This window comes from Ruditapes philippinarum, unplaced genomic scaffold (genome assembly GCF_026571515.1).
Source record: "Ruditapes philippinarum isolate M1 unplaced genomic scaffold, ASM2657151v2 ctg10760_1_1_1_1, whole genome shotgun sequence".
NCBI lineage: Eukaryota > Metazoa > Mollusca > Bivalvia > Venerida > Veneridae > Ruditapes > Ruditapes philippinarum.
This window is the reverse complement of record NW_026857256.1, coordinates 1-16,132: the sequence shown is the minus strand read 5'-3', so window position 1 is coordinate 16,132 and position 16,132 is coordinate 1. Positions and strand designations below refer to the sequence as shown.

Genomic DNA, 16,132 nt, shown 5'->3' with positions numbered 1-16,132 from the left:
TATTAAAATAGCGCATAAAACACACACACAAAAAAAGAAAAGAAAACAATATTCATAAAATCTGTATTTTATTTTATTAAAATAGAAATTACATTTATTGTATAATAAACAATTATGCTCAACATGATAAACATGGTAATATAACAAGTGTCATATTGTTACTTAGTGTGAACAGATACCTTAAGAGGGGGTCCTCGTTAATAGCAATAACATAATAAGGGACAATTACACAAGTATGGTGTTGATCATGCGTTTCACATATGGATTATAAATGATTGTATACATGTATATCCGTTGCTATTAATAACCACGATCATAAAGAAATAACAAGTAATATTCTAATTTCTAGCATGCCGATCAAAGTTATAAATAATGAACAATGTCTTTCATCCGTTCATTCAAAAGTGATATACAATTCTGGTAAAACCCAATGAACCATTGAAAAGTTTATAAGAATATCTTGTCATCATATATCTACTAGTTCATCTGCACCTGCTGTTTGGACGCCCTTTGATGCTTTGCATCAATGCTTTTCTTGTACTATTGTGTTTGAGGTCCTTATCCGAAGGCTGACGGAAAGGGCCGAAAAGTTGCGATTGGATATTTATACTCCATCACTGTAAGGAAATATTAACTCGTTGTTTCTGAGCAACGTTGAAACAACGTCATGTGTTTGCTGGGCATATGTCAAATTTGAGTTGAATGTATAATACTGTTGAGGAGATAATGAACGAAAACTAAATATTTCATATTATTTTTAAAGTGAAAGGGGCATAACTCTGCCAAAAATCATTGAACCATGACCAAATTCGTACTTTACCTGTGCATTCCTTTGACATATCCATATGTCGAAGTTTGAGTTGAATGTGTAATACCTTTGGGGAGATAATAAGCGAAACTGAAAATATTATTTTCAAAGTAAAAGGGACATAACTCTGCCAAAAATCATCAAACCATGACCAAATTCGAACTTTACCTGTATTTTCTCATGACATATCCATATGTCAAATTTGAGTTGAATGTGTGCCACCGTTAATAAGATAATGAACGGAAACTGATGATGACGGAATGACAGAATGCCTGAAGGACGGAAGGACAGAATGACGGAACAGGTAACACTATATCCCCAGCCATTATATGGCGGGGGCATAATAAAAAGAGTTGAAACATGTTGCAAAGTTAAATCGGGTATAAATATTTTGGCATGTGTTTATAACCTTGTGACCTAGTAGTAGTTTATCCAATCTGATTAAAATCAGCTCCTAAATAACTCTACGCTACATATGGAATTGAACTTTAGTCAGATTGTAGTTTATCTTAACGAATGCTATTTATATCCAATATCAGTAGAAAAAGCAAATAGATACCAGTCACAACTACTGTCGTCTCTAAGCACAGTTTAAACAAACATAATAAATCTGTCAGTGGATAAATCTATCCTTTCTCATTTGAACCATTTTAAACAGAAATATATAGACAGTATTGGTAGTAAATTTGTGTTTAAAATAAAATTAAAATCATGGCAAAATCCGAGAAAGACTTCAAAGCATCAGTTACACAGGACTCTGATGAAGTTCAGGAAATGTTTTGTGAACATTGTGATAAACATGACAAAAAATATGTTCCTGCTGAAGGATTTTGTGAAGAGTGTTTCGAGTACTTGTGTGGAACATGTGTGAAGTTCCATAAAAGATTATTGGTCTCTCATATTATCAAGGATAAGGATAACATGCCACAGGATTTCTGCCTAGAGAAATGTTCTATTCATTACGATGAATTAATCAAGTTTTATTGTCAAGCTTGTAAGAAATTTGCCTGTACTAAGTGCAAGATTCAAGACCATGGGAACTGTAAAATGGTCGGCCATTTGCCAGCTCTTGTTTCCGGGATTGAAAACAGCAAGGAAATCGAAGAACTTAAAGAAAATATTGATGAAATAATGAACGATTTGAAAAATACAGAAGAGCAAGTGAACATAAACAAGAAGGATATTGTTTCACAAGAAAAAAAGATATTAGATAAAGTTATGAAAAAGAAAAAAGAAATACTGTCAGCATTTGAAAAGCATCAAAGAGAAATAATTCAAGGCTTTGAGAAGAAAATAGATGAAACCTTGAAAAGACTTAAACAAGAGAAAAAAGAGAAAATTGAAAAATTACAAGAAAATCAATGGAAACTAGAAAAATTATTGAATGTTGAGGAAAATGAAATTAAGAAAAAAATTGTAATAATAAAAAAGAATGATGAGAAAATTTTAAAGACAATTGCTGAGGAAACTACAGAAATGAGTTATAATCTTCTTATGATATCTATGGAGCTAGATGATGATCAAAGGTGTCAAATGTTTGTTGCTATGAAGAAGGGACAGGAAAACATTGAACAATTGAAATTAGATGCAGATAAACAATGTTACAACAATTCCATTCATTATTACAAAGTTGAATGCACAGCTTCTGATCAGAATATAACAGATATACAAGACTGTGATAAATTTTTCACTTTTCAAGAAGTACCTAAGTCTAAAGTAGAAAGAACTGCTAGTTTTTTCACAGATTATCAATACACAATTGACTCCACGTCATCTTTATGCTTATTATCAGAAGACTGTCTTCTGATAAGTAACTGTAAATCTTCAAACCTAATTATAGAGATAGATTTGTGGATCGAGGTTTTGTCACCCCACCATTTACCAAGGGCTATAATAGACCTGCCTTCAGAACCTTGGGCTGCTGCTAAAGTTGACAATAACAAAGTTGCTGTCACATTTCCTAAACTTGGAACAATAAGACTTATAACTTTCTCTAAGTATACTACAGTGACCAACACTGAAGATATAAAAGTAGGAAAATGTTGTCATGGTGTTGCCTATAGTAACAACAAGCTTATAGTATCTTACACAAACAAACAAGCAACAGTAAAGATACTTGACATGTCTGGTAAAGTACTGAAAACACTTGATAAAGATCATCATGGGAAATGTCTGTTTGTTAATCCACATCACTTGACAATCAGTGCAGACAACACAGTTATATATGTATCTGACTTAGAGAAAAACTGTGTGATAAGTTTAACCTTTGATGGGAAAGTCAAGGCCATTTACAATGATGACCAGTTGAAGGGGCCATATCAACTGACTATAGATAGGTCTGGGGCAGTGTTTGTATGTGGACGTTTGTCAGACAATATACATCAATTATCCCCTGACCTATCCAAGATGAAAATACTGCTGGATAAAGAACAAGAACAAGGAATAAATGGACCAGTGGGTGTGGCATACGGCCAGAAAAATAACAGACTGTATGTGAGTCAGCATGCTGGTAGCATTAAAGTGTATGATTTAACATTGGAATACATGTAACACTATATCTTATCGTTTTATATCTGAATTATATGTAGTAAATAAAAGACTAAAGTGAAAAATATTTAAAAATTAAATTCTCAAATTAGAAATATTTATTTTTGTAATTCAAATTGTTTATATCCAATCAAGAAATTATTAAATTATTTTGTCTCACATCAAATAATTAAAATACCTTGTATGGAATAATTTAAGAAATTTAAGAAAATGATAATATATATCTTTGACGGTTCTGTTACGGATATTTCCGAATACGGTAAAGATATTAGTGAAAGGATGCATTATTTTCGAATTGACATTACGCCAGAGAAGGGATTGCTCCGCCCACTGATTCACGTGACCCAGTCAATAAAATATGGTACCGATGTTTTCTCAAACCTGTTATACCACTAATGTTACCAATGAATTTACATTATATAAGTTTTGAATATACAAAATTTTGATGTTTTTTATGGTTTTATTGAAAAGTATTATTCACTGTATAAATGTATTATGGCATTTTGAAAACGTAATAAGTATCTGCGTTAATATATAAATGACACTTGAAAAGTTTTGCAAATATCATGTTATTTCTTGTTGACTTTAATGAGGATCTTAAACTGACAAAATATCATTATATCTTACAAAATTGTCACAATATGAAATCCCAAAAAGTAACAAATAAACGAGCATCTGAATATGATATTGCTGTCGCTTTCCCGTTCTCTGTCGTCACAATAAGTTAACCCCAGCAAAAATGAGCCAATCAATTAGCATGCTCTGGAGTGCGGGTAACTAATACCTGCACTCCAGTTAACGCACTGTGCATGTATATGTATACGATTTAACTCTGACATATTTTCAACAGAAAGGTTCCAAAACTATGATACAATATGTAGAAAGTATATGATTATGTTATGATCATAAAATGTTGAAATTGAAGTAGCAAAACAAAATAATATAATTATATAAGTGACACAAAAGGAAGCATAATTCAGTCAAAATACATGGCAGAGTAATGGATCTTGAGATGTGACCTTCAATTATGACCCTATAAGTACATGTGTAAAGTTTCAAGTAAATACCTTTGATAATTCTTAAAACCTTTAACCTTTACCCAAATTTTCTAAGTTTCAAAGGGGCATACTTCTGTAAATATTGCAGGCAGAGTTATTCAACTTTGCAAACTGATGTGCATTGTTATATAAAAAAAGTTTTTGATTTAAAAACTCTTCTGCGACAAGGGATTAGCCAGCCTGTTTTTTTATGGCGATGTGATGTACAAACTTCGTAAGATTTTGGGTCATGGTAATTTTTCTGCTGCTTTTACTAAAATCATTAAACGTTTTATTAAAAGAGGTTATGACCCTACTATTTTAAGACATACTGCATGTTTAGTGTTCAACCCTTTCACAGTTGGACACTACGCTTTCCTCTTTTGATTACATCTGACGGACCAAGTGGGAGACTCTATGATGGATAGTTCGTAAAGCCCTTTGGAACTGAATTGTCTTAATGTTCGTCTTCTGTCTTGCTTCGTCGGGCCCTTGTAGGTGATTTTCTTGTTGCTCTGTCTTCCTTTAGGAATTTGAGTACTTTTTGTTGTGTTGTGGTCATTGGGTTTACTTTTATATGTTTCTACATGATCATTTTTAGTGTTTTACTTTATTTAACCTTTTGTAACCATGACAACTGTTTAAAATTTCACTTGGCGGGGATTCATTTTATTTACACTGTCTCGTTTATAGGAACATGGTGGGGCTAAGAGCGAGGTTTGGTGCCCATTAACCGGTTTAAACTCCCAGCAGTCATTATTTATGCTGCTGACCGTTCCAAGGCGGCGCCCCTCTGTGTTCCTCATATTTATGTCTATGTTGTTTCATACTGTTTTGGTGACACTTTTGCTTGTGTCCCTTGTTGTTTTCTCGTCTACGGTAAGTATCTTCCCCATTACCTCTAGTTTTTATTTCTTTTATTAAACCCCCCCCCCCTTCCCCCGGTCTCCTGTCCCCTTTGTGGGCCTATTTTTCAATCATTTATTTGTTTTCTTTGAATTCCTAATCAGTTACACAAATTATTTATTATTTAGTGATTATCCTGTCTGTGCTCTGCCCTGTCCTGTTTTTGTTTTGGGTCCGCCTTGGCTCCTTGCCACTGGTTCTTGTTGCTGGGGCATATGGGGGTTGCGTTCATTGAACGCCGCCTTTCCTTGTTGATCTTGTTAATCATATTGTAAATTTAAATTGAAAATCTCAAGCAATAATTGAGATATTTGACATTACAAAAAAACTTCAACCAAAATTTCTAAGTTAAAAGAGGGCATAATTCTGTAAATATTGTAGTCAGAGTTATCCAACTTGTCAATCTGATGTACATTGTTACTACAAATAAGTATTGTGAGTTTCAATTGAATATCTCAAGCAATAATTGAGATATTGACTTTACAAAAAACTTTAACCAACGCAGACGCGGACGCCGATGCGATTGCAATAGCTCTTCATATTCTTCGAATAGTCGAGCTAAAAAGGAAACGTTAAGATTTGTTCAAACGTTTCTTTGTTTGCTTTTAGAAAAATTAAAAAATCGAGCGTTGCCCCCGCCAGGCGGTGGCTCTTGTTGTATTTACTCATTACACTTGCATTTTTACGGCTGTGTTTAATTGACGCTATATATTATAAAAATTATACGAAAAAATGTCATATCCCCTGAATATTCTGGGACCTTATTATATATAATGTGATTATGAATAGACAGAATGGTAATGAAAAAGTGGATTTGTTTAAACCTTTTTTAATGCATCGTGTTATAGCCAGGAAAAATGATTTCTACCTGCTATAAAACTTATTATTTCCATAATTATGTAGAAATTAATTGAATTTTTGTATAATAAACGAACTTACTCGATCTGACAATATGTCAGTATATTCTATAACTTAGTTAATATACCGATTAAAAGCTTTAAATTGACAGAAAATTAAAATAATTTTAATCTTAATTACTTCTGCATCATTGTCTTAGACTAAGGAAAATGATCGAATTCGCGAAACTGTTAACGATCGCTGATTGGCTTATCTCTGTGACCCCTGTCAGCTTGATTGGCAGGCGGCGTAATGTCAATTGTGTCTGACGTAGTTTTACAATTTACAAATATTCAGAAAGAAATATTTACTTCCCGCTGACTGACATATAATATCAAGAGTAACATTTCTTTAATTGAGGTGCTTTCCGATTACTGAAATTTTCCTATCAAAAGTTTCTTCCATTTGATTGGGTTAATCTAATATCACGTTACTTCCTTTTGATTGTTTACATCAACTGTTACTCTACTACTCAATTTATATACTAGGTTATTTCCTTCCCGCCTTGGTGTCTAATACTCTCAGATTGTATTTGATTATATATATCAGAGCGATTTTCCATTGATATTTTAAACCAGTTATCATATCCCCTTCTTTTTTGATAGAAGGCAAAACATTGTGCTTCTAAACAAAAACAAATGTTGTTTTCTTCATGATGTTTATTTGAACATAAACAGTAAATGTTATCAAGTATAAATTTAAGCTTTTATCATACTCTTCATGTTTAAAATACACATACTACAATCCTGTTCATCATAAAGAGACACATTATATTTATCATATTCATCTTTATCAAATGCAATTTGTTTATCAGATATGCTATGTTTATTATAGTTATCATACACATAGCGTTTTACACATCATCTTTATTATATTCATTAAATATATTATGTGTATCATGTACAGTTTATGTTACATAATGTTTATCATACACATCATGTTTAACAGTTTACGTTTACCATATTACACATGTTTAACAAATAAATCAAATTTATCATATTTTGGTGAAATCAATATTCAATTTATTGTATTGTCATATAAAAACGTTCCACATACAGACAAATTCAACAAGATAAAGAAAATTTCCAACTTACACTTGACTTACAAAGCTTATAAAAGATATAAAGAATGATAAAAAATGGAATAAAACAAACTGAACACATTCTGTTTGAACAATGAATGACCTTTCATTTCAGATTTATTGTACTATTTTCATCGACCTACAGACTAGAACATTCTAACACGCTTCACACTATTCCGCGTATCAAATCGATAGGGCAATAAAATGTTTCATTACACGATATATGCAAAGCATGAAAAATTAATGCTTACACATCAAATGACGTCAGATATGACAATAATAATAAAATAAACCAAATTACACCAGCAAAATTACGTCTCTGCTAAATTTAATTCGACATAGAAACAATTCTCTTTTTTACCATGTTAGAATAGATTTTACCATGTTAGAATAGAAATATGTAACAAGGTATATAATGCATGATTTATCGTTTTAAACGCCTTTTAATTATGCACTCAGTAATGTCTTATATAAACATTTTGCAAACAAAAATACCTTCTTTGGCTTTACATTCATCAATATTTGACAATGCTATATTTCTTGAAGCATATTTTACCACCTGAGGCAAACCATACTGCTTGCCTTTAAGCAACCTTTAATGAAAACAAATGGTACTTCCCATGTTTATTCAAAACGAGTAGTAGTGCCAAATTTATGTTAAAAGAAATGGGGCTAACAATAAATGGCTGTGACCACAATTGTTCAAAAGAAATGGTTGTCAACTAAATTGTTTTAAACAAATGGTTGTTACCCAAATTGTTCAAATCAAAAGTTGACAACTCAATTATTCAAAACAAATGGCTGTCACCTGAATTGTTAAACAAATAGTTTCAATCCCGATTGTTTAAAACAAAAGATGAACACAACATCTGAAATATGAACACTTGCGTGACTAACCAATAAAGAACATGTATTATTCAAAAACAAATGGTACTGATTAACATTATTCAAAACAAACAATAAAGACAACTTTTATTCAAAACAAATTGTGATATTAACAGTTATTTAAAAGAAATTGTAATGACAGTTGCTTAAAGAAATGGTACTGAAAACCATTATTATTGCCCATAATTATTCAAAACAAAAGTGCTGATTAAAATTGAACAAAAACAAATTGGTACCGACTACCATTATACAAAAACAAATGGTAATGATGCCAATAACTCACATACAGTTGGTACTGATGCTTATTATTCAAACAAACGGTACTGATGCCAATTATTCAGAAAGATTTGGTAATGACACCAATAATTCAAAACAAATGGTACTGATGCAATTATCCAAAATGATTTCGTATTGATTCTATTTATTCAAAACAAATGATACTGATGCCAATCATCCAAAGCTATTTGGTACTGACACAATTTATTCAAAACAAATGGTACTGACGACCTTTATTATTTAACTGTCGTCTGCTGTTATATGGAACAGCTGATTCCATCTCAGCCATTCCTTGCCCTCTTCTAGCCCTCATGTCTGATCCATAACCTGGGTCTGATAGTAATAGTCTCTCTCGTCACCATAGTAACTATGCCCTGTGAACTTTCCTTTACCATAAATTGCCTGACCATGACCTCCAGCTAGTAGCTGTGAATAACTGCTGTTCTGTTTACCTCCACTTCCTTTTACAGCCGACCTTCCCTGTATACTGGCCGATTTTGTTTGCTCCTTGTCTTTACCTTTGACCCTGGGACTGTGTCTGCTTTCTTCTTATTTTTCTTACCTCCCTTGCTGCAGGCTCTACTGGTGGAGGTAAATTTAGTTTAACATTTCAGATTAAAGTCTTTGGATTTTTGGTTTTAATTTTTTTACTTTTAATTCTACCATGTTCAACATCGTCAATGAATGTTTTAAAATCGGTGTATGTGTCAGGCTTTTCTGCCATAAGTCTTTTTGGTACTTGCTATGCCTTCAAAGACGTCTGGTAAAATATACGGCTTTATCCACAGTATATCCGACGTGCTTTCTGACCTGTACTTGATATCCTTCTTAAAGAATAAGAGTCCATCAATCTACAACAGAAAATGACAATTAAATTACAAAATTATATTGCAATAACTATGAAAATTTCAGACTTCCAATTTAAACAATAAATGTTGTAAACATTGCATGCATTTCCTTCCCAGGCCACCATTTTGGATTTTTCCGGTATATTTTATGCAAAAAGAAAATCTTTCTCAATCATTTTCATATAAACTGTTAAGACTTGTTTGATTTATAATATTTTTCTTCAAATGCAATTCAAAGTTTGTAACAGAATTTGACTACCTATTAAAGCTCTTAAGCGATAAACTTTGACAAATCTTTGTAAAGTCAAGTGATCCTCTCAACAGTTAATTTTGACCCGAGTTTCATGATTTGATAACACTTACTAGTGGTTTACAATTAAAATCCTTGACACAAAATATCCAAGCTTTAAGCCTTGCAGTTAAGGAGAAGACGATTTCTTGAGGTTCTTCCTACATAACTATGTATAATAAAGTGAACCCTGGACTGGATTGGGCCATTTTAGATGATTGAAAAAAACTACATCTTGTAAAACCCAATATCTTGGTTGAAGGAAAATAAAATTTCTAAAGGTTTTCCTATAGATTACTATGCAACTTGGTAGTGATCTGCTATTCTGTTTCATACCAAATATCTAAGCTCAATGCATAGAAAATCATTACCTCAAATGTTGTCTGCCTCATGCACAAATCAATACCTTCTAATGAACAATCATACTGATACAGTGGCACAAACTTATACTGAAAAAAAAATCCAAAATTTATGTTTTAAGGGTATATTGAAAACATGATGTAGTGAAATTTTACCCTATAAAATCACATTTTAAACAAACAAAAAACCAACACAACATACACGTTTATTATTTCTTTTCTAGAGTTATCAGACCAACCAGTCCTGGTATAGCATCCGTTATGGCTCTGTACTGTACTGTACTGATCCAAGTAAGGAGTAACAGAAAAATTGTTATCATATACATATAATTAAAATTGGATAAAATACAATGTACATGTATGAAACTTCTTAAGTCTGCAATCTTAAAGTTGAAAAACCAAATAATCATAGACAAAGGATGATCTTTACTAAAATATTATTCCTGGATTTTCTAGTGTTTACAATGGTTCTGAGAAATGTTATCTTTACGTAGCTTTTATACTTATACCTACCATATTAAGGTCTGTTATATTTTTAAATTCTGGTCTTTTTGAAATTTCTCTTTTCACAAACTTCATTCTGTCCATATACTGATAAGGGAAAAAACAAAATAACAACATTTGAGTCTCTTGCAATTGATATGCACATATGCATTTCAACTTTACAGCTATAAAATACATTGACCTTTAATATCCGTCACACACTGTTAAAATATATACATTCTTTATATGGCATTTCATGACAGTACACAGTAGCCTGCAGCAGCAAATCTATAAAAGAAATCTAAAGAGCGACCTTGAGTTTCTAGTATTTTATCAACAGTGGCCTATGATCACTGAAGCCCAAATGTTATTTGCTGTTGTGATCATGACAAACAAAAAGATTATTTTTGAAGACAATGGATTATAAATTAATATTAGTCTCTCTTTTAATGTAAATAGAGGATATTAAATGAGTTTAAGTTCAATACTGAATTTATTGCACGAGTTGAATAAAATTATATTATGCGAGCCTCTGGCGAGCATAATATTATTTTATTCAACAAGTAATAACTAATAAATTCAGCAATGAACTTACAGAATTTTTAATATTCTATTTATCACAACCCAAAAGAAATACCGTTTAAAAGTGAAATAAGAGTCATTTTTCAATGACGTGCCTATAGTATAACACTAACATTTAGAGCGTGTCTTTGCACTATGTTGTTTATAACGCTAATGACATCACATTCTAAAATATATGCACAGCCTGGTGCAATATCATATTTACGGAGTCGCAAAATTCGGCACGGGTGTGTGAAAAAACTGCAATACGAACTTGTCTTTGACACAGTAAAGAGCCAGAACTCATTTTAAAATTACATACGGAAGTCTTTTTACGTCATCGGATGCCCACATAATACAGTCCAGAATAAAATAGGTCATCATCTCTTCATGGAACAAGCAATCAAGTAGAGTCACAACTGTAAAATTATCATTTATTTTGAAATTTCATTAGGATACATTACAATTAATTTAAGATGAAAAAAATGCACTTATAAAAAATCAATTATATTCCTCTAAAAATAGTAAATGCAATAAAGACTTATATATACCATTTGTATTATATAAATGCTATGAAAGTACGTAAAGTACGTAAGCCAAACTCAAAATTGGTAACTCCTCAATTTAAACAGTTTAGAATTAGTTTGTATGAATTCATTTGAGTTTGATTGTGTTGGAAGCTATAAGCTTATTGAAATACTCAAATTTGTTCTTGGAGCTAAATAGTTCAAAGCAACAATTGTAGTTTCTTGCTCAAAGAAATAATAGCTTGCTCCAGCAGGGTTTGAACCAGCATGGCCAGTAATCTTTAAATTGCTAGCAACACAAAAACTGCTCAGCAACCGTGCTCCTTAGAAGTAAAATCCCTTCAACTTACTATGGATTATTTCAACTTCATGGCAGGACATGTCCATTATGGACTATTTTGTTACAGTTTAAGCATACCTGTAGGACCAAATCCATACTCTGTACCATTTCCACCTGGCAACACCGACAAGAAATAGCCAGGTATCTTAAAACCTTTCTTACTAAATGACTTCGTCTCTCCCTGTAAATAGTTACCATGTTTCATACTTAAAATTGTACATCATTCTGCTTCAGTAACAAAAACAATTTAAAATTTCAATTTTGCTTCAGTAACAAAAACTTTTTATAATTTAAACTTTAAAACCTTGTCATAAAAAACAAAACTCAAAGGTTTAGGCTGCCATTTTCACCTTTTATATTATTTTTTTCACTGCTCTTACAGGACCTCTGCTTTTCCCAAATTTTCTGCCTTACATCATTTAATTCATGCTTATTTCCTTTTATTACATTGTGTAATAAATAAAGGTTTAAAATAATTCTCATTTCAACTTTTCTCATTAGAACTACCATATGTGCCCTAATATGTAAAGTATAGCCTCACTTCCTTTTTAAGTCATTATCAAGTTTCCAAGTTTACTGGAATTCATTATTTTATGCATGAGCATGTATAATAACAATGTATTATTATGTATCTGAATAGAACCAAAAATGTATCTTACAATAAACTATAGTAAATATTGGCTTACATCTATACCATGACTAGCACATCTTTTTCCCTGACAGGACATGTTACTGTACACCAATCTGTTTCAAAATCTCTGGGTATTCCTGGAACCCATTTAGATTCCATCAGCTGTATAGAAAATAGTTTTCATAAATCGACTTTCAAATACAAGCAAAAAGGACTTGGATTGCTCAGCGGCAAAGGTGTTTGACTGCTGACCAATGGATCATGGGTATGTCTTTGACTCCCAAACAGGCATGGCATTGCTTCCCATGACACCTCTACCTCTTGCATCAATGCAATATAAATTTGACTTGTTTCGATATCCAGTCAGACACAAAATATCATAGCACAAACTTTAGACCTTCAAGTTAACCTTGACCTTTAAAATGATTGCCAATGACATGAAAATTCTGTGAGTTATCTTAAGAATGATGGAACTTTGACCTAACCATCATAAACATCCTAAAATTTACTAAAAAAAGTTGAAGAACATACATAAATCTGATCCTTGACCTTATCTGTAACTATGACATTTACTAAGAAGGTCCAACATATAGAATCTGCTTTTAAACTCACAGGTATAAAAGTTTGACCCGTGTATCATTCATTTCTCTTTATGGGTGGTCAAAGTTCAATTTCAACAAATTCAAACAAGAACCGGTTGAACCGGGTGATGCTCCCCAAGAGGGTTCTGGACACAGGAAAGTATAAAAAATGAACAAAGGGCAAAATCTCCAAAATTAGGCAAGGCGGAGTTATGTTTTTTTGCACTGCACTTCTATTCAATGAAATCTATCTATCTATAAAGTTTCCTGATGATATCAGAGTTATGGTCCCAGGTAAAAATTTCAAAGTGTTAAAAAAATGAACAAAGGGCAATAACTCCAAAATTTAGACCAGGGCTTTGTTTAGGTTCTTAAAGCATTGCAGTTCTATCCATTTATATCTAGCTACCTACAAAGTTTCATGTTGATATATCTAATAGTTTTAAAGTTATGTCACGGACGAAAGTCAAAAAGTAAAAATAAACAAAGGGCAATAACTTTAAAATAAGGTAAGGCAGAGTAATGATTCTTAAGCACTGCACTTCCACCCAATGAGACCTATCTATCTACAAAGTTTCATGTTGATATCTCTTATAATTTTAGAGTAATGTCCCGGACAAAGTTCAAAGTGTAAAAATGAACAAAGGGGAATAACTCCAAAAGTGTTACAGTTACTGTTCTTGTGCACTGAAAACCTACTCAATGAGATCTATCTACCTACAAAGTTTCATGTTGATACCTCTTGTTGTTTCAAAGTTATGTCCCGGACAAGAAAAGGGGACGGATGGAAAGACAAACGGACGGACAAGGCGGCGACTATATGCTCCCCCGAAATTTTTCGGGGAGCATAATTAAGCTCTCATCTAAAGTGAGTGTGTACATGTATATAAGCTATATACCTTGAGTATGATAAATTGACATGAAAAATATTTAGGTTGTCCGGAGGGCAAAAGACGGATCAGAATCCAAATACTGTTCTATCAATAAATGTGCAACAGAGTGGAGAAAAAAGTGGGTAGATGTTAAAAGAAATTTTGATGTAACAATAGAGAAGGGTTTATAGAACACTGCAATATTGTTTTCATATTTTATTGATCAAAAATAAATGGCAATAAAACAAGTAAAAACAAAAACAAAAGTTAAATCTGCAACTGTTACTCAACAGTGTTTGTGCCCTTCCTTCCCTGTTGTTAACTTTGATTTATCAACTTGAAAGTAACATTAACATCTGTCCTGTGTAAACATGGATTATCAACATTATAATAACCTTTCTGTTGTAAACATTGATTTATCAACATTTTAACACCTTTCTGTTGTAAACATTAATTTATCAACACTCAAACACTTTCCCTTCTTTAAACATTCATTTAACAAGATTAAAATACCTTTCCTGTGGTAAACTTTGATTTATCAACATTTAAACACTTTTTTAATTGTAAACATTGATTTATCAACATTAAAACACCTTTCCTGTTCTAAACATTGATTTATCAATGACAGAAAATTTAATCTTACTACACTTAAATTGTCAGCTGTTTATATTCGCCCCTTTACAATATGTACATGCCACTGCATATTGTTTTGTTGTTTTATTGCATATTTGTCTTAAAATTTGCTGCTTTTATTCACGCCTAAGCTACTAGCATGAAATGTATTTTACTTTCAGATTTGTTATAATGTTAGTTAAAATGTTTTATGGTCTTCATTATATTAGGTAAATAGCTTATTAGTAAATGTTGTTTTTCTTTTAATAATTCATAAACTGACTTATTCAATACACATTCTTATATCTTGTAAAATACATTTCCATTTTGTAAACATTTATTTATCAACATTGAAAAATATGAAGACAGTCATTAAAACTTGACATTCTTACAGATGTCATTGGCAAGTCTTAATTGCTGATAGCACTAAAGGTTTAGAAGTCAAACAAAACAAAAAACAGAAAACAAATAGAAAAATAAATATTATCTTACCATCAGATCTGAAAAAAAAGCCTGTTTCATTTAATGCGGGGTTACTGATCAAAACCAAAAGGGGTCTTTCTATAATAAAAAAAATATTTTCTTTTAACAGTCTCTTTTTTAAACAATAACGAATACAGGGATCTTCCTTATTTTGGTGCATTTAAAATGAAAATTATCCAACTCTACCAAGGGGGAAAAATTCAACTAAAATGTTGTATTAAACTGTTCAACAGTAAAAGAAATACAGGTGCAGCTCCAGTTTTCATGGTTAAAAAAAACAACAAAAAAAAAACTTTAAGCACAAATTTTTTGCATAGCCTCATATAATGAAACTGCAATATTCATGTTACATTGTTACTATTGGCAACACCCTGATGTTCCATATCTTCACTAACATTACTGTCATTCACGCTAGATTTTGAGATATTTCCCTCATTACTAATACTAGTATCAGAAACATCACATTCTTGACTTACATCCATCTTAAATTGTTTTTGATCGATCTTGTCCACGTTTCTGTTTCCTATGCGCTTTTTTTCCTCAAGCTCCTTCGCAAAGTGCTCTTTCCTGTCCTTCACCTGTTTTGCATGTGCGCAGCATAAGTAGAATAATTAGCCGGTTTTCTGTTTGCAACATACAATCTGGAATTTCAATTGCCAAGCAGTTCTCCGACCATGTACGGTTTTTAGCCAAACAACTAAAGGAGATGCACCAAATGTGTAGTGGGCTTGCTTGTGGTAGAACAGACAACCATCAAACTGTAAAGAAAAAAACAATCTGCTTCTATTAGACAAAGCACTCCACTTCCTTCCCCTGCCATAAATGCCCCAGCCCGCCCCCCCCCCCACCCCTGAAGTGCAAGGCTGAACAGTAAATTTACTTTTCATAGGTCAATGAGAAATCATAGCAAGAAAACATACATTTTTTTAAATACAGTCCGACCCCGGTTATTCGACAACCCTTAATTCGAATACCCGGCATTATCCGAAGTATATAGGCGGTCCTGTTTTTATCTCTTTATAAATCAATATAAAAAACGAGCGTATTATTCGAAATGCATTATCCGAATACCTCCTATTTTTTCGAAAGTAAATTTGTCCTCCCTTTTT

General features: G+C 32.2%; 2 protein-coding genes across 2 annotated transcripts; one reads left to right on the top strand and one right to left on the bottom strand.

Annotated features, from left to right (window-relative positions):
• Positions 1-1,519: 1,519 nt before the first annotated feature.
• On the top strand, positions 1,520-3,358 carry LOC132749204 (uncharacterized). Its single transcript, XM_060738920.1, has 2 exons — positions 1,520-1,969; positions 2,261-3,358. The coding sequence occupies exons 1-2, from the start codon at positions 1,520-1,522 to the stop codon at positions 3,356-3,358; spliced, it is 1,548 nt and encodes a 515-aa protein (XP_060594903.1).
• A 5,717-nt stretch (positions 3,359-9,075) lies between these two features.
• On the bottom strand, positions 9,076-10,522 carry LOC132749201 (snurportin-1-like). The gene is made up of 3 exons (XM_060738918.1): positions 10,447-10,522; positions 9,946-10,023; positions 9,076-9,288 (listed from the first exon to the last, which is right to left on the bottom strand). The coding sequence occupies exons 1-3, from the start codon at positions 10,519-10,521 to the stop codon at positions 9,145-9,147; spliced, it is 297 nt and encodes a 98-aa protein (XP_060594901.1). The 5' UTR covers position 10,522; the 3' UTR covers positions 9,076-9,144.
• Positions 10,523-16,132: the final 5,610 nt, after the last annotated feature.